At 45.9% G+C, this 26826-nt stretch overlaps 1 protein-coding gene across 5 annotated transcripts in view; it reads right to left on the bottom strand.

Moving 5' to 3' along the window:
* The window catches only part of CLUAP1 (clusterin associated protein 1), a 46588-nt gene that overhangs the window by 2617 nt on the left and 17145 nt on the right, over positions 1–26826 (bottom strand). For 3 of the 5 annotated variants that reach the window (XM_073553511.1, XM_073553513.1, XM_073553512.1), the window contains exons 6-11: positions 20967–21050; positions 15541–15674; positions 15318–15459; positions 10498–10570; positions 5238–5345; positions 5033–5082 (exon numbers count right to left, since the gene is read on the bottom strand). In XM_073553511.1, the coding sequence (XP_073409612.1) occupies positions 5033–5082; positions 5238–5345; positions 10498–10570; positions 15318–15459; positions 15541–15674; positions 20967–21050 (591 nt within the window). The remainder of the gene's footprint in view (positions 1–5032; positions 5083–5237; positions 5346–10497; positions 10571–15317; positions 15460–15540; positions 15675–20966; positions 21051–26826) is intronic. The other 2 variants (XM_073553515.1, XM_073553514.1) reach the window with 1 other exon arrangement.

Genomic DNA, 26826 nt, shown 5'->3' with positions numbered 1-26826 from the left:
AGGTGCATCACAGGAATTTTTTTGAATATTTAAAAAAAATGAACATCTAACTTTTTTTCACAAAAAAAATATTTCAGGTTCAATTTTTTTTATTTTACCAAGGGTAACAGGAGAAATTGGACTGCAAAAGTTATTGTGCAATTTCTCCTGAGTACGCTGATACCTGATATGTGGGGGGGGGGGGACGACTGTTTCGGCGCATGGCAGAGCTCAGAATGGAAGGAGCGCCGTTTGACTTTTTCAATGCAAAATTGGCTGGAATTCAGATCGGACGCCATGTCACGTTTGGAGAGTCCCTGATGTACCTAAACAGTGGAAACCCCCTACAAGTGACCCCATTTTGGAAACTAGACCCCCCAAGGAACTTATCTAGCTATGTGGTGAGAACTTTGAACCCACAAGGGCTTTACAGAAGTTTATAACGTACAACGGTACAATTAAAAAATCATATTTTTTCCACAAAAATGATCTTTTCACCCCAATTTTTATTTTCCCAAGGGTAACAGGACCCTAAAAGTTATTGTGCAATTTGTCCTGAGTACGCTGATACCCCACATGTGGGGGTAAACCACTATTTGGGCGCATGGCAGAGCTCGGAAGGGAAGCAGCGCCATTTGACGTTTTTGGCTAGAATTGAGATCGGACACCATGTCGCGATTGGAAAACCCCTGATGTACCAAAACAGTGGAAACCCCCCACAAATGACACCATTTTGTAAACTAGACCCCCTAAGGAACTTATCTAGATGTGTGGTGAGCACTTTGAACCCCCCAGTGCTTCACAGAAGTTTATGACGCCCGGGCGTGAAAATAAAAAATTCGTATTTTTTCCACAAACATGATCTTTTAGTCACCATTTTTTTATTTTCCCAAGGGTACCAGGAGAAATTGGACCCCAAAAGTTGTTGTCCAATTTGTCCTGAGTACGCTGACGCCCCATATGTGGGAGAAAACTACTGTATGGACACACGTCGGGGCTCGGAAGGGAAGTAGTCACGTTTTGGAATGCAGACTTTGAGGGAATGTTCTGCGGGTGTCATGTTGCCTTTGGAGAGCCCCTAATGTACCTAAACAGTGGAAACCCCCCACAAATGACCCCATTTTGGAAGCGAGACCCCCTAAGGAACTTATCTAGTTGTGTGGTGAGCACTTTGAACCCCCAAGGGCTTCACAGAAGTTTATAATGCCCGGGCATGAAAATAAAAAAATCGTATTTTTTCCACAAACATGATCAATTAGTCCCCAATTTTTTCATTTTCCCAAGGGTAACAGGAGAAATTGGACCCCAAAAGATGTTGTCCAATTTGTCATGAGTACGCTGACACCCCATATGTGGGAGAAAACTACTGTATGGACACACGTCAGGGCTCGGAAGGGAAGCAGTGACGTTTTGGAATGCAGACTTTGATGGATTGGTCTGCGAGTGTCATGTGCATTTGGAGAGCCCCTGATGTACCTAAACTATTGAAACTCCCCACAAGTGACCCCATTTTTGACACTAGACCCCCCACGGAACTTATCTAGATGTGTGGTGAGCACTTTGAACCCCCAAGTGCTTCACAGAAGTTTATAACGCTCGGACGTGAAAATAAAAAAATCATTTTTTTCCACAAAAATGATATTTTTGCCCCCATTTTTTTATTTTCCTAAGGGTAACAGGAGAAATTGGACCCCAAAAATTGTTTTGCAATTTGTCCTGAGTAGGCTGATACCCTACATGTGGGGGTAAAACACTGTTTGGGCGCATGGCAGAGCTTGGAAGGGAGGGAGCACCATTTGACTTTTTCAACTCAGAATTGGCTGGAATTTAGTTCAGACGCCATGTTGCATTTGGAGAGCCCCTGATGTGCCCAAACAGTGGAAACCCCCAATTCTAACTCCAACCCTAACCCCAACACACCCCTAACCCTAATCTCAGCCCTAGCCCTAACCCTAACGGAAAAATGTAAATAAATACATTTTTATTTATTTTATTATTTTTCCCTAACTAAGGGGGTGATAACGGGGGGTTTGATTTACTATTTATGGCGTTTTTTATTTTTGGTAGCTGTCGCACGCTAAAAGACGCTTTTTATTGTAAAAATAGTTTTTGCATCGCCACATATTGAGAGCTATAATTTTTCCGTATTTTGACCCACCGAGTCATGTGAGGTCTTATTTTTTGCGGGACGAGTTGACGTTTTTATTGGTACCATTTTCGGGCACGTGACATTTTTTGATCGCTTTTTATTCCGATTTTTGGGACGCAGAATGAACAAAAACCAGCGTTTCATGAATTTCTTTTGGGGGGGTGCGTTTACACTGTTCCGCGTGCGGTAAAATTGATAAAGCGGTTTTATTCTTCGGGTCAGTACGGTTACAGCGATACCTCATTTAGGTCGTTTTTTTATGTTTTGGCGCTTTTATGCAATGAAAACAATTTTATATAAAAAATAATTATTTTTGCATCGCTTTATTCTGCGAGCTATAACTTTTTTAATTTTTCGCTGATGATGCTGTGTGGCAGCTCGTTTTTTGCGGGACAAGATGATGTTTTCAGTGGTACCATGGATATTTATATGCGTCTTTTTGATCGCGCGTTATTACACTTTTTGTTTGGCGGTTTGATAATAAATCATTATTTTTTGCTTCGTTTTTTATTTTTATTTTTTAAGGGGTTCGCTAAAGGGGTTAACTAATGGGACAGTTTTATAGGGCGGGTCGTTACGGACGCGGCGATACCTAATATGTGTACTTTTATTGGTTTTTTTTTTTTTATTTCCAATAAATGGATTTATTTGGGGGAATATTTTTTTTTTTTTCTAATTTATTTGGCGATTTTTTTAAAATTATTTTAACACTTTTTTTTTTTTTTTTTTTTAAACTTTATTAAATAGTCCCAGGTGGGACTTCACTGTCCTGTGACAGATCGCTGATCTGTCACATCACAGATCACTGTGACAGATCAGCGATCTGTCACCGGCAGTGCAGAAGGCTTCCTCATGCCTGCGCTTTGCAGGCACTGAGGAAGCCAGCTTCCTGCAGGCCCCCGGAGGTCCCCGCCGCCATATTGGATCCGGGGACCTGCAGGAAAGGAGCCCCCTGCAGCAGCGCTGCACATTGCGCTGCCGTGGGGGGCTCAGGGAAGCACGGAGCGAGTCCCCTCCCTGCCGATGCTTCCCTTTAACCCCCGGTACACCGCGATCATATTTGATCGCGGTGTGCAAGGGGTTAACGTGTCGGGGGCGGTCCGTGACCGCCCCTGACACATTGTGCCGGGTGTCAGCTGTGATAATCAGCTGACACCCGGCCGCGATCAGCGGCGCTCACCACGTGGGCGCCGCTGATCGCGGTAGACGTACTATCCCGTCCATGGGCATAGGGGCCCGGGTCCCATGGACGGGATAGTACGTCTGATGTCAGGAAGGGGTTAAACAATTAAATTGCATTTTATTGCATGGAATAAGTGTTTGATACAATAGAAAAACAGAGCAGATCTTCTCCAGATCTTTCAGGTTTCAGGGCTGTCGCTGGGCAACATTGAGTTTCAGCTCCCTCCAAAGATTTTCTATTGGGTTCAGGTCTGGAGCCTGGCTAGGCCACTCCAGGTCCTTGAAATGCTTCTTACAGAGTCACTCCTTAGTTGCCCTGGCTGTTTCGGATCATTGTCATGCTGGAAGACCCAGACACGACCTATCTTCAATGCTCTGACAGAAGGACGTTGTTGGCCAAAATTTTGCGATACATGACCCCATCACTCCTTCTTTCAATATGTTGCAGTCATCCTGTCCCCTTTGCAAAAATTCACCCCCAAAGTATGATGTTTCCCCCATTATGCCTCACAGTTGGGACGGTGTTCTTGGGGTTATACTCATCCTTCTTTCTCCAAACACGGCGCGTGGAGTTGATACCAAAAAGTTCTATATTGGTCTCATCTGACCACCTGTCTCCCTTGCCTCCTCTGAATCATCCTGTAGCCCAGGGTTCCCCAACTCCAGTCCTCAAGGCCCATCAACAGATCATGTTTTCAGGATTTCCCTAGTATTGCTCAGGTGATAATTGCTTCACCTGTGCAATACAAAAGAAATCCTGAAAACATGATCTGTTGGTGGGCCTTGAGGACTGGAGTTGGGGAACTCTGCTGTAGCCTATCCCAGACTTATGCAGGTCTACAATTGTGTCCCTGGTGTCCTTAGACAGCTCTTTGGTCTTGGCCATGGTGGAGTAGTTGGAGTGTGATCAAGTGTGTGGACAGGTGTCTTTTAAACAGGTGCAATTAATACAGGTAATGAGTGCAGAGTAGGAGGCTTCTTAAAGAAAAACTAACAGCTCTGTGAGAGTCAGAATTCTTGCTGGTTGGTCGGTGATCAAATACTTATTTCATGCAATAAAACCCAATTTAATCATATTAAAATCATACAATGTGTTTTTCTGGATTTTTTTTTTGGGGGGGGGATTCTGTCTCTTAGTTGAAGTGCACCTATGATAAAAATTACAGACCTCTCCATTAATTGTAGGCGGGAAAACTTGCAAAATCGGCATACACCCCCCTCTATTTGCATATTTACAAGATTGCAGTTTCCTTGCTTGGCAACTAGGCAGCAGTAAAGGTTACCCTATGTAATATCCACTCAAGGTATGGGGCCCGAGTCATCAATTTTTTCCCATCTAGACTTTGGTGATTTTCATTTTCACTATCTTTGGAAGTTTTAAGGGCAATCTATGAGATTTCCAGATGCTTTCATCTGATTCAATTTTATGTTTTATTAGTCTCAAATGTTCCCCTCCAAATTATTTTATGTACATGTGATTTTTTTTTTTTTTAACAAAATGTGTGCCATTTTACAGTTGAAAACATTTTTGGTTTTGGGCAACATTCATGTGAATGATTATCATGAAGACTTTGGAGCAAATAATGTCATCTGATACCACAAAAGGAAAAAAGGAAAGTGACTAAAAAAAACCCCATCACAAATGATGACTCAGGGCCACAGTGTCGATTTCCGGATTTAATAGACTGAGCCGTATCGTGGTCATCCTCTGCGGTCACTTACCTCGTCGCTGTCACCTCCGTGCATGGTCCCCACAATACGGCCTCCCCTCCCTGTAACAACACATATTTGTTAGTCACGTCCCCTGCTCCTGCCTCCTGTTCCAATGTTCAAAAAGAAAGGGTTAATGTTCCCAGAAATCAGTAGTGGTGCAGACGTTCTGCGCTGATGATGCCGGGACGTGACACCACATACTGGAGCGCAGTACCTTGCATGCTGCGCCCCATCTGGAACCTGCCGAGTCTTCTCTCCTCGTCCTCCATCTCGTCAGAGCCGTCGTCCTCCTGGATCTCAATGTCCGAATCTTCATTACTAACTAGAGCAGATAAAGTCGTGAGAAACACGGGACCGACACCCCGGGCTCATGTGCGAGAAGGTAGAAGGATGTGCGACTAGTTATGTAACGGACCTGACACAGGTAGTAGAGGTGGTATGTGATGGCTGCTATGTGGATGAAGTACAGGTAGCGGAGGTGGTATGTGATGGCTGCTATGTGGATGGAGTACAGGTAGCGGAGGTGGTATGTGATGGCTGCTATGTGGATGAAGTACAGGTAGCGGAGGTGGTATGTGATGGCTGCTATGTGGATGAAGTACAGGTAGCGGAGGTGGTATGTGATGGCTGCTATGTGGATGGAGTACAGGTAGCGGAGGTGGTATGTGATGGCTGCTATGTAGATGGAGTACAGGTAGCGGAGGTGGTATGTGATGGCTGCTATGTGGATGGAGTACAGGTAGCGGAGATGGTATGTGATGGCTGCTATGTGGATGGAGTACAGGTAGCGGAGGTGGTATGTGATGGCTGCTATGTGGATGAAGTACAGGCAGCGGAGGTGGTATGTGATGGCTGCTATGTGGATGGAGTACAGGTAGCGGAGGTGGTATGTGATGGCTGCTATGTGGATGAAGTACAGGCAGCGGAGGTGGTATGTGATGGCTGCTATGTAGATGGAGTACAGGTAGCGGAGGTGGTATGTGATGGCTGCTATGTAGATGGAGTACAGGCAGCGGAGGTGGTATGTGATGGCTGCTATGTGGATGGAGTACAGGTAGCGGAGGTGGTATGTGATGGCTGCTATGTGGATGGAGTACAGGTAGCGGAGGTGGTATGTGATGGCTGCTATGTAGATGGAGTACAGGTAGCGGAGGTGGTATGTGATGGCTGCTATGTGGATGGAGTACAGGTAGCGGAGATGGTATGTGATGGCTGCTATGTGGATGGAGTACAGGTAGCGGAGGTGGTATGTGATGGCTGCTATGTGGATGAAGTACAGGCAGCGGAGGTGGTATGTGATGGCTGCTATGTGGATGGAGTACAGGTAGCGGAGGTGGTATGTGATGGCTGCTATGTGGATGAAGTACAGGCAGCGGAGGTGGTATGTGATGGCTGCTATGTAGATGGAGTACAGGTAGCGGAGGTGGTATGTGATGGCTGCTATGTAGATGGAGTACAGGTAGCGGAGGTGGTATGTGATGGCTGCTATGTGGATGGAGTACAAGTATCTGAGGTGGTATGTGATGGCTGCTATGTGGATGGAGTACAGGCAGCAGAGGTGTTATGTGATGACTGCTATGTGGATGAAGTACAGGTAGCGGAGGTGGTATGTGATGGCTGCTATGTACATGGAGTACAAGTAGCGGAGGTGGTATGTGATGGCTGCTATGTGGATGGAGTACAGGCAGCGGAGGTGGTATGTGATGACTGCTATGTGGATGGAGTACAGGTAGCAGAGGTAGTATGTGATGGCTGCTATGTAGATGGAGTACAGGTAGCGGAGGTGGTATGTGATGGCTGCTATGTGGATGGAGTACAGATAGCGGAGGTGGTATGTGATGGCTGCTATGTGGATGGAGTACAGGCAGCGGAGGTGGTATGTGATGGCTGCTATGTGGATGGAGTACAGGCAGCGGAGGTGGTATGTGATCGCTCCCTGTACTCCATCCACATAGCAGCTATCACATACCACCTCCGCTGCCTGTACTCCATCCACATAGCAGCTGAGGTGGTATGTGATGGCTGCTATGTGGACGGAGTACAGGTAGTATGTGATGGCTGCTATGTGGATGGAGTACAGGCAGCGGAGGTATGTGATGGCTGCTATGTGGATGGAGTACAGGCAGCGGAGGTAGTATGTGATGGCTGCTATGTGGACAGAGTACAGGTAGTAGAGGTGGTATGTGATGGCTGCTATGTGGATGGAGTACAGGTAGTAGAGGTGGTATGTGATGGCTGCTATGTGGAAGGAGTACAGGCAGTGGAGGTATGTGATGGCTGCTATGTGGATGGAGTACAGGCAGCGGAGGTAGTATGTGATCGCTACCTGTACTCCATCCACATAGCAGCTGAGGTGGTATGTGATGGCTGCTATGTGGATGGAGTACAGGTAGTAGAGGTGGTATGTGATGGCTGCTATGTGGATGGAGTACAGGCAGCGGAGGTAGTATGTGATCGCTACCTGTACTCCATCCACATAGCAGCTGAGGTGGTATGTGATGGCTGCTATGTGGATGGAGTACAGGTAGTAGAGGTGGTATGTGATGGCTGCTATGTGGAAGGAGTACAGGCAATGGAGGTATGTGATGGCTGCTATGTGGATGGAGTACAGGCAGCGGAGGTAGTATGTGATCGCTACCTGTACTCCATCCACATAGCAGCTGAGGTGGTATGTGATGGCTGCTATGTGGATGGAGTACAGGTAGTAGAGGTGGTATATGATGGCTGCTATGTGGATGGAGTACAGGTAGTAGAGGTGGTACAGTTAGGTCCATATATATTTGGACAGAGACAACATTTTTCTAATTTTGGTTCTAGACATTACCACAATGAATTTTAAACAAAACAATTCAGATGCAGTTGAAGTTCAGACTTTCAGCTTTCATTTGAGGGTATCCACATTAAAATTGGATGAAGGGTTTAGGAGTTTCAGCTCCTTAACATGTGCCATCCTGTTTTTAAAGGGACCAAAAGTAATTGGACAGATTAAATAATTGTAAATAAAATGTTCATTTCTAGTACTTGGTTGAAAACCCTTTGTTGGCAATGACTGCCTGAAGTCTTGCACTCATTGACATCACCAGACGCTGTGTTTCCTCCTTTTTGATGCTCTGCCAGGCCTTCACTGCGGTGGTTTTCAGTTGCTGTTTGTTTGTGGGCCTTTCTGTCTGAAGTTTAGTCTTTAACAAGTGAAATGCATGCTCAATTGGGTTGAGATCAGGTGACTGACTTGGCCATTCCAGAATATTCCACTTCTTTGCTTTAATAAACTCCTGGGTTGCTTTGGCTTTATGTTTTGGGTCATTGTCCATCTGTAGTATGAAACGACGACCAATCAGTTTGGCTGCATTTGGCTGGATCTGAGCACACAGTATGGCTCTGAATACCTCAGAATTCATTCGGCTGCTTCTGTCCTGTGTCACATCATCAATAAACACTAGTGACCCAGTGCCACTGGCAGCCATGCATGCCCAAGCCATCACACTGCCTCCGCCATGTTTTACAGATGATGTGGTATGCTTTGGATCATGAGCTGTACCACGACTTCGCCATACTTTTCTCTTTCCATCATTCTGGTAGAGGTTGATCTTTGTTTTCATCTGTCCAAAGAATGTTCTTCCAGAACTGTGCTGGCTTTTTTAGATTTTTTTTTAGCAAAGTCCATTCTGGCCTTTTGCTTCTTGATGCTTATGAGTGGCTTGCACCGTGCAGTGAACCCTCTTTATTTACTTTCATGCAGTCTTCTCTTTATGGTAGATTTGGATATTGATACGCCTACCTCCTGGAGAGTGTTGTTCACTTGGTTGGCTGTTGTGAAGGGGTTTCTCTTCACCATGGAGATTATTCTGCGATCATCCACCACTGTTGTCTTCCGTGGGCGCCCAGGTCTTTCTGCATTGATGAGTTCACCTGTGCTTTCTTTCTTTCTTTCTCAGGATGTACCAAACTGTAGATTTTACCACTCCTAATGTTGTAGCAATTTCTTGGATGGGTTTTTTCTGTTTTTGCAGCTTAAGGATGGCTTGTTTCACCTGCATGGAGAGCTCCTTTGACCGCATGTTTCCTTCACAGCAAAACCTTCCAAATGCAAGCACCACACCTCAAATCAACTCCAGGCCTTTTATCTGGTTGAATGACATAACGAAGGGATTGCCCACACCTGTCCATGAAATGACCTTGGAATCAATTGTCCAATTACTTTTGGTCCCTTTAAAAACAGGGTGGCACATGTTAAGGAGCTGAAACTCCTAAATCCTTCATCCAATTTTAATGTGGATACCCTCAAATGAAAGCTGAAAGTCTAAACATCAACTGCATCTGAATTGTTTTGTTTAAAATTCATTGTGGTAATGTCTAGAACCAAAATTAGAAAAATGTAGTCTCTGTCCAAATATATATGGACCTAACTATAATGGCTGCTATGTAGATGGAGTACAGATAGCGGAGGTGGTATGTGATGGCTGCTATGTGGATGGAGTACAGGCAGCGGAGGTGGTATGTGATGGCTGCTATGTGGATGGAGTACAGGTAGCGGAGGTAGTATGTGATGGCTGCTATGTAGATGGAGTACAGGTAGCGGAGGTGGTATGTGATGGCTGCTATGTGGATGGAGTACAGGTAGCGGAGGTGGTATGTGATGGTTGCTATGTAGATGGAGTACAGGTAGCGGAGGTGGTATGTGATGGCTGCTATGTGAATGGAGTACAGGCAGCGGAGGTGGTATGTGATGGCTGCTATGTGGATGGAGTACAGGTAGCGGAGGTAGTATGTGATGGCTGCTATGTAGATGGAGTACAGGTAGCGGAGGTGGTATGTGATGGCTGCTATGTGGATGGAGTACAGGTAGCGGAGGTGGTATGAGATGGTTGCTATGTAGGTGGAGTACAGGTAGCGGAGGTGGTATGTGATGGCTGCTATGTGGATGGAGTACAGGTAGCGGAGGTGGTATGTGATGGCTGCTATGTAGATGGAGTACAGGTAGCGGAGGTGGTATGTGATGGCTCCTATGTGGATGGAGTACAGGTAGCGGAGGTGGTATGTGATGGCTGCTATGTGGATGGAGTACAGGCAGCGGAGGTGGCATGTGATGGCTGCTATGTGGATGGAGTACAGGTAGCGTAGGTGGTATGTGATGGCTGCTATGTGGATGAGTACAGGTAGCGGAGGTGGCATGTGATGGCTGCTATGTGGATGGAGTACAGGCAGCGGAGGTGGTATGTGATGGCTGCTATGTGGATGGAGTACAGGTAGCGGAGGTGGCATGTGATGGCTGCTATGTGGATGGAGTACAGGCAGCGGAGGTGGTATGTGATGGCTGCTATGTGGATGGAGTACAGGTAGCGGAGGTGGCATGTGATGGCTGCTATGTGGATGGAGTACAGGCAGCGGAGGTGGTATGTGATGGCTGCTATGTGGATGGAGTACAGATAACGGAGGTAGGCAGCTGTATGTGGATGATCGGGGGTCCGTCCTACCTGCGGACTTCTGCAGTCTGTTCTCCTCCTCTCTCAGTTTGCTATGCATCAGCCTCAGAGTATTTTCTGCCTCCTGCAGACAAATTCCATCAGTTATTCCCAACAGTCTTACACATTCTGGGGGGTCCGCAGACCCCGTATCTCTCACCTGGAGAAGAACTTTTAGTTTTCGCCTCATGTAGCTTCAGTGGCATGTAAAAGTCTGTGCACCCCTGGTCACAATTACTATTATTGTGAACATTTAAGCAAATTGAAGATGAAATGATCTCTAAACGGCCTAAAGTTACAGGTGACACATTTCCATTGTATTTTAGGTAAAATATATCAATATATTTTTTCATCTTTTACATTTTAAAAATTATAAAAAAGGAAAATGGGCTGATGCAAATGTTTGGACACCCTGCATGGTTAGTACCAAGGAGCGCCCCTTTTTGCAAGTATCTTAACTGGTAAACACTTTTTGTAGCCAGACAAGAGTCTTACAATTCTTGTTTGTAGGATTTACATAATTTCATTGAATCCATTCTTCCCTATACCCGTGAATTGTTCCTCGTGCCATTGTCTGCAACACAACCCCAAAGCATGGTTGATCCACCCCCATGCTTAATGGGTGGCTAAATGTTCTTTTCCTGAAATTCTGTGGCCTTTTTTCTCCATACATACCTTTGATCATTGTGGCCAAAGATTTCTATTTTACCTCATCGGTCCACAGAACTTGTTTCCAAAATACATCAGGCTTATTCAGATGGTCTTTTGCATACTTCTGGCGCTGAATATAATGGTGAGGATGCAAGAGAGGTTTTCTTCTGATGACTCTTCCGGGTGTCTGGGAACAGTAGAACAGCGTACCACAACTCCAGTCTGACAAACCTTTCTGAAGGTCCTTTGCAGTCTAGCGGGTGTTCTGATTCGCCTCTCTGGCACTCCTACGTGCAGCTTTCACTGAAATTTTGCTTGGTCTTTCAGACCTTATCTTGACCTCCACTGTTCCTGGTAACTGCCATTTCTTATTTACATTTCAAACTGCGTAAAGGGAAATGTGAAAAAGCTTTGCTTCCTTCTTATAGCCTTCTACTGCTTTGTGGGCCTCCACCGTTTTTAGAGTGCTAGGCAGCTGCCTAGAAGAACCCATGGCTGCAGTTTTTTGGCACAAGGTTAGAGGAGGCTGGGTATTTATAAAGCTGAGAAATTTGAATCGCCGGGCCTTTCCAAACAATGATTATAAACAAGCCATAACAGGCTAATTAAGGTCTGAAACCTTGGTCAAAGTTATATGAGCACATAAATCTCTAAGGATGCCCAAACTTTTGCATAGGCCCATTTTCCTTTTTGCAATTTTTAAAATGTAGTATATATTTATTTACTAATACCTAAAATAGAAAGAAAATGTGTCATCTGTAACTTTAGGCCTTTCAGTGATCATTTCATCTTCAACTTCCTTAACAGTTCACAATAACAGTCATTTTGACCAGTGGTGCCTAAACTTTTACATGCCAGTTTATATATGGTATTCGGGATTTCTGTGGCACAATGATGGCTCATATTATGTCTTTTACATTTTCTGTGATTTCCATGTTATTTCACATTTACGTGGTGGGTCCTGAGCAGACGCTTCATCCCTCCAACACTACCATAGACACTGCCGTACCCGTTATTCCTCCTGGAAATGAATAAATTGACACTGGTATTACCAGATGCAGGGGGGGGTGATCTACAAGCATTGACTCTGTCCAGTATCAGACTATCCAGGGAGACAAAGAATCGAGATATCAATGTATTCAAATATTTCCAGGAGGAGTAACAGAGGAACAACACAATGCAGGATTCTAAGAATAGTTAAAGGAACACTCCAGGCATAACTGATACAACATGTTATATATTACCTAAGGGGGGAAGCAGGATCTGAGCTTCCTGTGTAATGCTCCACCCTCGCAGGGCCTTATATTAGACATAACTTAGTATTTCACTTTTACCTGTACTGTCACTTTAACATATTGCAGCAGTGCATTAAAGTCGGCGCTCCAGGAGGACACTCCCTTTATTTCCCTGATGCATTGACACATTAGAGGACCTGTCGTCCACATGTCAGCTTCCACTCATCCTACTTTCAGCTACAGATGAATAGACAAATGGGCACATACTGATCCCCCCCCCCCCCCCCGCAGAGTGGTTAACGCTCATGTGAAGAGGCCGGCGAGATGTGCGCTCCATCAGATGTACACCCTGCTAGATGTGAGCCCTGCTAGATGTGAGCCCTGCTAGATGTGAGCCCTGCTAGATGTGAGCCCTGCTAGATGTGAGCCCTGCTAGATGTGAGCCCTGCTAGATGTGAGCCCTGCTAGATGTGCGCCCTGCTAGATGTGCGCCCTGCTAGATGTGCGCCCTGCTAGATGTGCGCCCTGCTAGATGTGCGCCCTGCTAGATGTGAGCCCTGCTAGATGTGAGCCCTGCTAGATGTGAGCCCTGCTAGATGTGAGCCCTGCTAGATGTGAGCCCTACTAGATGTGCACTCTGCTAGATGTGAGCCCTACTAGATGTGCACTCTGCTAGATGTGAGCCCTACTAGATGTGCGCTCTGCTAGATGTGTGCCCTACACTCTGCTAAATGTGCGCCCTGCTAGATGTGCGCCCTAATAGATGTGCACTCTGCTAGATGTACACCCTGCTAGATGTGCACTCCACCAGATGTGTGCCCTACTAGATGTGCGCCCTGCCAGATGTGCGCCCTGCCAGATGTGCACTCCGCCAGATGTGCACTCCGCCAGATGTGCGCCCTGCTAGATGTGCGCCCTGCTAGATGTGCGCCCTGCTAGATGTACACTCCACCAGATGCATGCTCCACCAGATGTGCGCCCTACTAGATGTGCACTCCACCAGATATGCACTCCACCAGATGTGCGCCCTACTAGATGTGCACCCTACTAGATGTGCACCCTACTAGATGTGCACCCTACTAGATGTGCACCCTACTAGATGTGCACTCCACCAGATGTAAGCTTCACCAGATGTGCGCGCTACTAGACGTGCACTCCACCAGATATATGCTCCACCAGATGTGCGCCCTACTGGATGTGCACTCCACCAGATGTGCACTCCACCAGATGTGCGCCCTACTAGATGTGCACTCCACCAGATGTGCGCACTACTAGATGTGCACTCCACCAGATGTGCGCACTACTAGATGTGCACTCCACCAGATGTATGCTCCACCAGATGTGCGCCCTACTAGATGTGCACTCCACCAGATGTATGCTCCACCAGATGTGCGCCCTACTAGATGTGCACTCCACCAGATGTGCGCCCTACTAGATGTGCACTCCACCAGATGTGCGCCCTGCTAGATGTGCACTCCACCAGATGTGCGCCCTACTAGATGTGCACTCCACCAGATGTGCGCCCTACTAGATGTGCACTCCACCAGATGTGCGCCCTGCTAGATGTGCACTCCACCAGATGTGCGCCCTACTAGATGTGCACTCCACCAGATGTGCGCCCTACTAGATGTGCACTGCACCAGATGTATGCTCCACCAGATGTGCGTTCCACTAGATGTGCGCCCTACTAGACATGCGCTCTACTAGACTCCATTTCAGCAATGAAGACAAGACCACCGGAGGGAAAAAGAAGAAATGTAAAAACGGGAATAATAATAAACATCCATGTAAGACACGCAGCGGTCTATTCTGTGCAGTAGGAAAGCCCTACTGATCCGTGCCGGGTCCCTACTGATCCCCCTAGTGGTGTCTGCAGGCTGTCAGCATTTTGTCATGCAACTGTGTGAAATGGACGTTCTGAGCTCCAACTGTGAAAAATGTATCTCTGGCAATTTAAAATATATTAAATAAAATTACAATGGATATTAAAAGGGGGTTGTCCAGGGTTAAAAAACAGCTGCATTCTTCTAAAAACAGAGCCACCCTTTGTGCATAGCTTGTGTTTGGTACTCAGCTGCAGTAGCAGAAGTAACCCGTGGACAGATGGGGCGCTGTTTTTAGACAAAAGTAATCCCGGATTCAGGGAAATAGGAGACCTTGTAATAAAATCTTGAGTCCGCCCGAGGTAAGGTCACTCTTTGCATTCTGCTCTGGGGGGGGGGGGTCTCTGAATGCCGAACCACCCTTTGCAATGTCAATATGCCATAATAGGATGTAGGTGCAGAGATCAGAGCGATCAGAAGGTGGTCTCTATGGGACCGGACATTACATAACTAGTTATCCCGGGCTCAGATAGGTCTTTATAATTGCTGCATTTATTCATCGCATCAATGAAGCGGGAGACTGGACAGATCAGGATCCGATGGACAGCCTCATACGGAGAGCGTGTGCTCCCGGAGTTGGGGGGCTATGAGCTCATGGGCTACAGAAATGTACTCAGCAGAATAACAGATCACAGGCACATAGTCAGTGACAGGTCAGGAGATGGCCGAGCGAATGAAAATTACAGGAATTGTATCTCTATTATTGCTAGCTGGTGCCAGGAATAATAATAACAGAGGACGCGATATAGGAATACGAAGGGTCACTTGGGGGTATATACTCATCCGAGCTCAAAACATGAACTCGTGAGAATCCCCTGCAGAATGAAACGATAAAACTGTGCACCTGCAGCCACCACTAGAGGGAGCCGAGGAATGCACTGCATACGGTTTATGCATAGGGCTCAGTAATAATAGTGTAGGCAGTGTGCTCCTATAGCTCCCTCTAGTGGTGGCTGCAGAGAGACAACTTATTTACACGTCAGGGTTGGAAAATACTAGCTTCAATCTAATGTTATTGCGGTTCTCCTTCACGTCAAATTCCATAATCGCATGGTGTCCTCACCTCAAAGCGCTCCTGCTCCACCCGATGGTGGTCCTCCAGCTGCTGCTCCAGGAAGCAGAGGTTCCGGTACTTGCTCATGTAGATCTCATACTGCTTTTGTAGCTCTTCCTCCAACTTCTCATACTCATCCATAAAGGCGGGTCTGTCCAGACACAGAAGAGGCCCGTTATTAACCTAAAACGGGACCGTGGCCACCAATGATGGTGCAGGAAAAGGCGCTAACCTGACGCTCTGCAGGGTCTGGAGTCTCGCTCGGTTCCTCTCCAGCTCCTTTTTGCGCTTTTCTATTTTGGACTCTAGGGTCACCTCGTCCGATGAGCCATTGGTTTGAAAATCTCTCATCTTCTGACACTGGTCCTGAAATAGAGGGAATAACCGGGATGAAGGGGGTCGCTCCATCCCCTAAAAATACTAGAAACACACTGTATGAGATGTCAACCACATTGCTGCTCTTTTCCACAAACAGCGCCACTCTTTTATGAAGGACGTGTCAGGAATTGCATTATTGTGGACGAGTTGCAATACAATCTATGATCAACAGTGGCGCTGTTCCTAAAGGATAGCGACCATGAGATAGTCCCGCTCTAATGAAACATCCTGCAACAAATTTTTATTAGAAATGATCCTTAGGCCGCGTTCACATGTTCAGTATTTTACATCAGTATTTGTAACCCAAAACCAGGAGTGGTCGGCAGGTTTTATTATTTAATTTGAGAGCAGCATGATGTAGAGGCAGAGAGCCTTACTCCAGGGATGTGTCAATACAATCAGTGTTTTATCAGCAGGAGATTACTGCAGGACTAGGTGTCGCGTGCCAGGCAGTCCAGATATGTGGTTATACAAGAAGCTCAGCCTTCACAGTACCGCTAGAATGGCAGCAGAGAAAACAGGGATTCTATCAAAACTGAAGCAAGCAGCCCTGTAAGTGATGACTTCTGATTTACGGCCTTTATCCTCCCCACTGATCACATCTACCATATGTTTTCCATGGCTGCCTCATAACCCAGCCCATATCAGGGATCGCTCCATCAACGCTGATCATGGAATTTACAGGGGATGTTCCATATTCTGCCATGCAAGTGCATAAATATGAAGATGACAAGCCCATTTTACAGTCACCTTGATGCAGACATGTGACCGTATCATTGTGCATCATCTCGAATCTTCCACAGTATATACAGCTGTGCTCAAAAGTTTACATACCCCGGCAGAATTTTTGCTTTCTTGGCCTTTTTTCAGAGAATATGAATGATAACACCAAAACTTTTTCTCCACTCATGGTTAGTGGTTGGCTGCAGCCATTTATTGTCTAACTACTGTGTTTTCTCTTTCTAAATCATAATGACAACCCAAAACATCCAAATGACCCTGATCAAAAGTTCACATACCCCATTTCTTAATACCGTGTATTGCCCCCTCTAACATCAATGACAGCTTGAAGTCTTTTGTGGTAGTAGTTGTGGATGAGGTTCTTTATTCTCTCAGATAGTAAAGCTGTCCACTCTTCTTGGCAAAAAGCCTCCAGTTCCTGTAAATTCCTGAGCTGTCTATCATGAACTGCGCGCTTGAGATCTCCCCAGAGTGGATCAATGATATTGAGGTCAGGAGACTGAGATGGCCACTCCAGAACCTTCACTTTATTCTGCTGTAGCCAATGACAGGTTGACTTGGCCTTGTGTTTTAGATCATTGTCATGTTGGAACGTCCAAGTATGTCCCATGCGCAGCTTCCGGGCTGATGATTGCAAATTTGCCTCCAGTATTTGCCGATAACGTGCTGCATTCATCTTTCCTTCAACTTTGACCAAGTTTCCTGTGCCTTTGTAGCTCACACATCCCTAAAATATCAGCGATCCACCTCTGTGCTTTACAGTAGGAATGGTGTTCCTTTCATCATAGGCCTTGTTGACCCCTCTCCAAATGTAAAGTTTATGGTTGTGGCCAAAAAGATCAATTTTGGTCTCATCACTCCAAATTACCTTGTTCCAGAAGTTTTGAGGCTTGATTCTGTGCTGTTTTTGGTATTGTAGGCGAGATACTTTGTGGCATTTGCACAGTAAGGGCTTTCTTCTGGCAACTCGACCATGCAGCCCAATTTTCTTCAAGTTCCTCCTTATTGTGCATCTTGAAACAGCCACGCTGCTAGTTTTCACAGAGTCCAGGATTTCAGCTGATGTAGTTTGTGCGTTTTTCTTTGCATCCAGAATAATTTTCCTGGCAGCTGTGGACAACATTTTTGTTTGTCTACATGACCGTGGTTTGGGTTTTACAGAGCCCATGATTTTCCATTTGTTAATCACAGTTTGAACGCTGATGACTGGCATTATCAATTACTTGGATATCTTTTTGTATCTCTTTCCTGTTTTTTACAGTTCGACTACCTCTTCCCGTAGACAATTCTTTTGCTTTCACCATGACTCACAATCCAGAAACGTCAGTGGCTGGATGAAAGATGCAAGAGTCTGTGTGGATCCCAGAAACTCACTCAGCTTTTATGCACACACATTGATTACAAGCAAACAGGTCTCAAGTGAGGATGTTACCTTTAGTAGCCATTCAAACCCATTTGAGCCAACTTCTGTGCATGTTATTAGGCCAAAATCACCAGGGTATGTAAACGTTTGAGCAAGGTCATTTGGATGTTTTGGGTTGTCATTATGATTATAAAAGAGAAAACACAGTAGTTTGACAATAAATGGCTTCACCCAACCACTAACCATGAGAATAAGTTTTAGTGTTATCATTCATATTCTCTGAAAAAAGGCCAAAAAAGCAAAAATTCTGCCGGGGTATGGAAACTTTTGCACAACACGATATATATATCCACCTGCAATATGACGCCTGGATGATCATAGGATGACCGATCAATCAACTGTTTCCAGGACAAGTAGGAAGAGAAGATCCTTTCATGCCACATATGATTATTACATGCGGCAACTGAGAAATCGTCCGCTAAATATGAAGGCTAAAGACTCAGACGAAGAATCGCCAGTCACTGGACTCCTCGGCTTCCAGGATGGTTCGGCCGCTAATTATAAGAGGAGGAAATTGTAGGGCAGAATGTGGCTTCACAAGACAGAAGAAAAGAAAATGTTATAGGCAGAGGAGGGGACATCTTCACCATTGCTATAATGCACAACAAGGCGATTACACTGATGAGAATGGCGTCACCCCGAGAGCGGCCGATAAGTACACGTTGGAAGGCTGTAATTCAACCACTATGTATATATATTATATGAATGAATTGTTGTGCCTTTATCCAGAAGAGCATTTGTGCGGTCAGATACTGATGCTGGGGCGAGGCCGCACTCATAATCTCTGCTCTACCTCATTCCGTAGGTGTTGGATGGGATTGAGGTTAGGAGTCCACATTAAACTCCCCTTCCATGTCTGTATGGAGCTTGTGCACTGGGCACAGTCATGGGGAACAGAAAAGGGTCTTCACCAATCTGTTTCCGCAAAGCTGGAAGCTACAATTGTCCACAATGTCTTGTGATGAAGTATTAAGATTTCCCTTTAATAGACCCAAGGGGCCGAGGCCGACCCCTGATAACAGCCCATAGCGTTATCCTCCTCCATCATCTGTACAGCGGGCACAATGCAGTCAGGGGGTAACGTCCTCCCGGAATCACCACACCCAGACTCCTCCATCACACGCAGATAGAGAAGTGCGATCCGTCACCGCACAGAACATGTCTCCTTCAGAGTCCAGCGGTGGCAGCTTTACATCACTCTATCCGACGCTCGGCATTGTGCTTGGTGATGTACGACTGCATGCAGCTGATGGGCCATGAAGCTCCTAGCGGGGGCGCTGTGTTTGTGCTGATGTTATACCATAGGAGGTCTGGACTCTGCAGTTATGGGGTCAGCAAAGCGGTGGTGACTTTTCTGCCCTCTGCACGTCAGCACTTGGTCCCCCGCTCTGTAACATTATGGGGTCTCCACTTTGTGGCTGAGTTGCTGCGGTTCCTTCCAGTTCTCAATAATATCACTCACAGGTGATGGGGAAAGATTTAGGAGGAAGAAATGTCATGGACTGACTTGTAACCCCAAATGGCTCTTATTAGAGGACCGTGCTAGTATCTGTGAGCTCTACACCACTGGCCGATCTGTCACATGGTAGTAAAGACATACGGCATGGTGGAGGGGCTGCAGGTTATACACCGGGGTGGCGAGAGTCTGGATGTTATACACCGTGGGGAAAGGGGCTACAGGTTATATAGCGGGGGAGAGGGGCCAGATGTTATACACCGTTAGCAATGGGCGGGATGATATACACCAGGCGCCGAATGGCAGGATGTTATACACTGTAGGGCGAGGGACGAATGGACAGAGCATTCTGAGAAATCCCGATCCTGGCCAGCTACAGTGCTACTGTGCTCCTCCAGAGCTGCAGAGGTAAAGCTGCCTCTGCTTGAGAAAGCGCGCAGCGCGGGTCAGAGGGTCAGCAATGCTGCTGCTCTGAACTGTCCATCAAGCAGAAACACCCCTAACAAGTGGAAAATTGGGAGGACGGGTATCAGTGAGCTTCGGAAGAAAGAAGATAAGACAACCCCTTTAAATACTTGCATCATGCTCCACCTTATTGGCATCCCCAATAAGCGAAACACAGCCGATTAGATTTGCCTGGAGTGTCCCTCTATCAACCAACAATGTTTTTCTCCCAAATATTATTAAAAAAAAAAAAAAAGAATATATATATATATATATATATATATATATATATATATATATATATATATATATATATTCTTTTTTTTTTTTTTTAATAATATTTGGGAGAAAAACATTGTATATATATACACACCAAATGATCACACATAACCTCTGACTCATCCTGCACTTCTCCTCCGAGTGGGAGGATTTCTCCTGCCAGTTCACAGGCGTACAAGATGGCATCGTCCTGGCATCACACTGACAGCCCTATAAAATATTGATTAGAAGCGCACACCACATCGTTTTCGAGCACTGAGCTAGTGGAGGATCTGAATTACATTTTACTCCCACCCTGTAGAAAAGTGGAGGCCGCTTGATTGAACGCCACAATGGCTCCTCTGGTGAACATTGTATGAATGTACGAGGAGTAGAATGGAGAAAATCAGCTCCAGCGGGGAGCGTTGGCGATATCCGGGATTGTCACTTGGAACCAAGTTGCTTTTCTATGTCTTCTGAACAATATCTGAGAGCACAGGAATATAGAAGGTGGAGGAATATGTCGTCCAAGGTCCCTTTAAGGTTATCATGTTGGGTTTTAATATGGCACCCAATATCTCGGGACTTACCAAATTTAGAAAAAAAGTTAGAGGATATCCCAGCTTAGCAAGTGTATCACATATCCAAAGAGTAAGTGTCAACGTACTGATCGCTGGGAGAAGGGGGCCTTGAAGTGCCCAGCCGGAATGGAGCAGTACTGAGCATGTGCGACCACCGGACAATTCACTGACCATAGGAGTGGTGGTCGCACATGTGCACTTCTGGTCCAATCACCCACGACTTTGGGGTCAGAGGGGGTCTCATCCGCAGATTCATTATTTAATAATATATAGTTTATGTGAACCCCCCCAAAAAAGGGTATGTTATAAATGCTGGCATTGGGAGGACCCCTTTAGAAGGCTCGGGTGACTGGGTGAGGGAATCGCCGCACACTTACCAAAACTTCTCTGATGGACAGCCTCAACACCTTCTCCGTCTCATTAATTTCCAGAGGACGGGCGATGGCAGCCACTCTCAGATCCTGCAAAATGACAAAGAATGTCATTAAAAAGACGCCGAGGAGGGTCACAATCCCCCGATCCCGTTCTGCTACCAGCTCAGAAATCAATTATGTAAATGCTCTGTGCGGTGAACAAAAGGCGCCGTGTCGCTGTCAGCAAGGAACATGCAATTTGGCAAAAAGCAACAAACACTTTACTCCCAAACAGGTCGTCTGAGACAATGCGAAAAAAAAAAGTCACATCACAGAGAATTAAGAGCTTGTTTTGTACGGGCGCAGCGAGAGGCGACATTCACCGCCGCTGTTTTCCAATGTGCAACATGATGATAATTAAGAAATAGGCGACGTGAGCGACAGAAGATGGCGCACTGACATCTGCGAGACAACAACCGGCGTATCAATACCTGGAGCGCTCCACAGATTACCTATTTTACACCTCCTGCTGTGGCGTCAATAATATATATACACCCTATTAGAAAATCCCAAATTAATAAAGGAGGTTCTTCTGTTTAGGATCTTGGTTTCTTAGTCAAAGTGCAGAGCGCTGGAGGACCTGTCCTGTCCTGTATTACACCTATGATATGAATGGGCACGATGTAATACTCTATTCCCCCTACGGGGGAGCTGCAGGAAAACAAAACAGTTACTGCCAGGTTTTTCTCCTAGATTACAGATGATCGATCTGGGTTTGCAGAAGGGAGACACTTTATAATCAGTTGATTGACAAGGGACCCTTCTTACAAGTAGTTATTGTTCGAAGTGGGGATCCCCTTTTACATATTTTGGCTCCAGCAAACCATTATTTTTTTTTTCGTACATTGATTTTCAAGATTTCTACTTGCGGCCATTGGGCAGAACCTGTATGATTAATTCCTGCCTGATCATAGCCAATCACAAAGAGAGAACCCCCTATGATCCAGAGATCTAAGCACCTAAATCTCTGCCTGTGCCAAACCGTTAACCCGAACGTATCGACCATTCCTACGTCTGCACGTGTTGTGGGACAGTGCTGCCACTAGGGGGAGCAAACTAAGGAAGGCGATAACACGCTAGTACAGCATTCAGGTCTTTAAAAATCAGTCTTCGCAGTGCTCCCCCTAGTGGCAGTCTCTTTCTGGAGAATTAAAAGTCTTTGTATGCAGTAAAATGTATTAATCTGTAGTTGAGGCGGATCAGCCCAGAGTTTCCTAGACTGGATGCAATTGTAGCAAACACTCAGCTGTAGGTGACCTTTAATTATAGTTGTTTAACCCCTTAGCATCAGAATAAATACTCCATACACAATGGGTGCTGTGCGTTACACTGCCAACACACATCTGTCACTGCTGGACGGCCCCTGTAAGTCTACATTTTCATAAAAGAAGAAATGGGGCACAATGAGCTTCATCTGCGGTCGTGTTATACGTTGTACAGAAGTGTGGGCCCGGCCGCACGCTTCTTCACCTACAGATCTGACACTATTTGCTCATGGAATATATTCAGTATTTGCTCATGGAATATATTCAGTTTCTGTATGAAAAATGTCTTGAAAGCGCAGCAGAGATGATTCACAGAGGATGGCTTCAGAGCTGAAATCCGAGGTAGCTGTCCCCGGCGGCCACACATCCAATGCTGCATGGAGAAAGAGCGCTTATTCCCGTATATAACAAAAACCTAGAAATTAAAGCATCGGGATGAAACGAGCAAGAATACAATGTAAGTAAACTAAATATACCCACAGTGCACGGCCGAGCTGCTGCCATGAATTTCACCACGCAGCCTGGAACTTAGGAATAAATAGAATTATATTAGTTTGTTACAAACAGATGGGCACAGACGCACTGTGAAGAGACTGGCAGATGGAGAGATGGCCGGGCCGGCCTCGGGGTTCGTGTGTTCACCATGAGCTCATTGTGGCTCCTCTGTGCCGTCTGGTTTACACCCGTGATCTCATAGCAAACTGGCTACTAGGCGAGAACGAGCGAATGCAAGCGGCTGTCAATAGCTTAGATATTACCTACATAGAGAACAGAATTACTGTTACTACGCTTACCATTATACTCCAGAGCTGCACTCACTATTCTGCTGGTGCAGTCACTGTGCACATACATTACATTACTGATCCTGTACTGATCCTGAGTTATATCCTGTATTATACTCCAGAGCGGAAGTCACTATTCTGCTGGTGCAGTCACTCTGTACATACATTACATTACTGGTCCTGTACTGATCCTGAGTTATATCCTGTATTATACTCCAGAGCGGAAGTCACTATTCTGCTGGTGCAGTCACTCTGTACATACATTACATTACTGGTCCTGTACTGATACTGAGTTACAGCCTGTATTATACTCCAGAGCTGCACTCACTATTCTGCTGGTGCAGTCACTGTGTACATACATTACATTACTGGTCCTGTACTGATCCTGAGTTATATCCTGTATTATACTCCAGAGCTGCACTCACTATTCTGCTGGTGCAGTCACTGTGTACATACATTACATTACTGGTCCTGTACTGATCCTGGGTTATATCCTGTATTATACTCCAGAGCTGCACTCACTATTCTGCTGGTGCAGTCACTGTGTACATACATTACATTACTGATCCCGAGTTACATCCTGTATTATACCCCAGAGCTGCACTCACTATTCTGCTGGTGCAGTCACTGTGTAATAATAATAATATAATAATAAATTTTATTATTTTTATAGCGCCGACATATTCTGCAGCACTTTACATTTCAGAGGGGATTTGTACAGACAATAGACATTACAGCATAACAATAATCACATACAGTAGATTATAACAAATACCAAGAGGAATGAGGGCCCTGCTCGCAAGCTTACAGTCTATGAGGAAAGAGGTAGACACGAAAGGTGGGTGGTAATAGTTGCCCTGATTGTATGGAACAGCCATAATGTTAAGTGTGTGACAGTACAGACACAGAGGGCTAATGGAGGCATAAAGCATGTGGGAACATGATGCGGGAAATCTGGTTATGGTAAAACTTTTGGCTGTGCCACACAGGGATAGATTAGGTTAATGTGTTGAGGCGATAGGCCAGTCTGAATAAATGCGTTTTCAGGGCACGCTTAAAATTGTGGGGATTGGGGACTAATCGTATTGACCTGGGAAGTGCATTCCAAAGAATTGGCGCGGCACGTGTAAAGTCTTGGAGACGGGAGGTTCTGATTATTGAGGATGCTAACCTCAGGTCATCAGCAGAACGGAGGGCGCGGATAGGGTGGTAGACTGAAACAAGGGAGGAGATGTAGGGTGGTGCTGAGCCATGGAGGGCTTTGTGGGTGAGGGTAATAAGTTTATACTGAATTCTGGAGTGGATGGGTAGCCAGTGTAATGACTGGCACAAGGTAGAGGCATCGGTGTAACGATTGGTGAGGAATATGATCCTGGCTGCAGCATTCAAGACAGATTGGAGAGGGGACAGTTTGGTAAGAGGGAGACCGATTAGAAGAGAGTTACAATAGTCGAGACGAGAATGAATAAGAGAAACAGTAAGAGTTTTTGCAGAGTCAAAAGTAAGAAAAGGTCGAATTCTAGAAATGTTTTTGAGGTGCAGATGACAAGAGCGAGCCAGTGATCGAATGTGTACATTGCATTACTGATCCTGAGTTACATCCTGTATTATACTCCAGAGCTGCGCTCACTATTCTGTTGGTGCAGTCACTGTTTACATACAGCTCTAGCAAAAATTAAGAGACCACCACATCAAATCCTTGTCATGGCCAACCCAATCTCCAGACCTGAACCCCATTGAAAACATCTGGAATGTAATCAAGAGGATGATGGAGAGTCACAAGCCATCATACAAAGAAGAACTGCTTACATTTTTGTACCAGGAGTGGCATAAGGTCACCCAAAAGCAGTGTGAAAGACTGGTGGAAAGCAGCCAAGACGCAGGAAAGCTGTGATTAAAAATCATGGTTATTACACAAAATATCGATTTCTGAATTCTTCCTGAGTTAAAACATTAGTATTGTTGTTTCTAAATGATTATGAACTTGTAGCAACCAGCCACTGTGAAGAGAAAATCCCATATAAGGGTTTACCAGAGACATGCAGCCTGATCTCATGGTCCACAATGAGGGTCCTATGGGTTCCCAGGTGGCTATATTGGACCTAGTGTATAGCACCACTGAGTGGTTTGTTTGTCTTTGCACGTGTACCTTAATTATCTTTGGTATTTTAATTAATTAAATAATGTTTATTCGTTATATTTTATATTCCAATACGCTAATCCCTACTTAACAAGATTGGAAATACCATCCGCTAATTACACAGCGTAACCCAGAAGGGAGATTTCACTTATATGTGGGAGGATAATAAATATGGCATGCCTTCTTTAATTATAGCCATGGATGCGATGGATGGATGCGATGGATGGAAGAGCCCTGACCCCACACTGGTAGGATCACACAGGAGCCCCTGGTGGGACAGCAGCAATTATTCCACCTCCATACTGTGTCATACATGACGGACACACATATATTACAGTCAGTAATCTAGGCCAGGCTGCATCACTGCATGTTCCTTAATTACATCGTAAGAGCGGCACCTTCTCTAATGACAAAGGTCTCATGTATAATCAATAAGTTCCCCGAAATACTTTGTGCTATAATAACCTAAAATGTCACTGCGTTTTCCAGTGTCCAGGAGGTGGGGTGGGTCTTTTTCCCCCTCTACAGGAGGTGGGGGCGGGTCTTTTTCCCCCTCTACAGGAGGTGGGGGCGGGTCTTTTTCCCCCTCTACAGGAGGTGGGGGCGGGTCTTTTTCCCCCTCTACAGGAGGTGGGGGCGGGTCTTTTTCCCCCTCTACAGGAGGTGGGGGCGGGTCTTTTTCCCCCTCTACAGGAGGTGGGGGCGGGTCTTTTTCCCCTCTACAGGAGGTGAGGGCAGGTCTTTTTCCTCTCTACAGGAGGTAGGGATGGGTCTTTTTCCCTTCTACAGGAGTGGGGCGGGTCTTTTTCCCCTCTACAGGTGAGGGAAGGTCTTTTTCCTCTCTACAGGAGGTGCGGGCAGTTCTTTTTCCTCTCTACAGGAGGTAGGGGTGGGTCTTTTTTCGCTCTACAGGAGGTGGGGGCGGGTCTTTTTCCCCTCTACAGGAGGTGGGGGCGGGTCTTTTTCCTCTCTACAGGAGGTGGGGTGGGTCTTTTTCCCCTCTACATTAGGTGAGGGTGGGTCTTTTTCCTCTCTACAGGAGGTAGGGGTGGGTCTTTTTCCCCTCTACAGGAGTTGAGGGCGGGTCTTTTTCCTCTCCACAGGAATGGAAGTCTTCAAACAGAGGCTGGACAGACATCTGTCTGGGATGATTTAGCGAATCCTGCTTTGAACAGGGGGTTGGACCAGATGGCCCAGGTGGTCCCTTCCAACTCTATGATTCTATATAATCACTGTGTCGACACAGGAATGAGAAACTGCTGCAAGATAGCAAATTAATGTTGTCATCTCTCCTCGTTCCAGCACTGGAGGCTGCATATTCTTCTTTCTGTTCCTCAGCACATCAGCTTGCCATGGCACACATCAACTCTGACATCATGCCTCCATTCTTTTAGGTTGGCTCAGGTTGCAGATAAGCGCCTGAGTATTCAGGTTGTTGGCATTCACATCATTACTGTTCTTTGTACCATCTCCGCATTTAAATCTCTGACAAACCAAGTTCTACTGCTCAGTCAGCTCTGCTATACTGCTGTGCCAGTTTTGCTTTGGAGTCCCTGACAATCTCAGCTCGGACGCTGAATCATCTGAGCTATTCTGCTACGTCAGCTCCACATTGCTTCTGCTGCAATGTCAGCTCC

Source organism: Dendrobates tinctorius, unplaced genomic scaffold (genome assembly GCF_039654945.1).
Source record: "Dendrobates tinctorius isolate UK_male_01 unplaced genomic scaffold, ASM3965494v1 ptg000202l, whole genome shotgun sequence".
In the NCBI taxonomy this organism is placed as follows: domain Eukaryota; kingdom Metazoa; phylum Chordata; class Amphibia; order Anura; family Dendrobatidae; genus Dendrobates; species Dendrobates tinctorius.
This window is presented reverse-complemented; position numbering and strand designations above follow the sequence as displayed.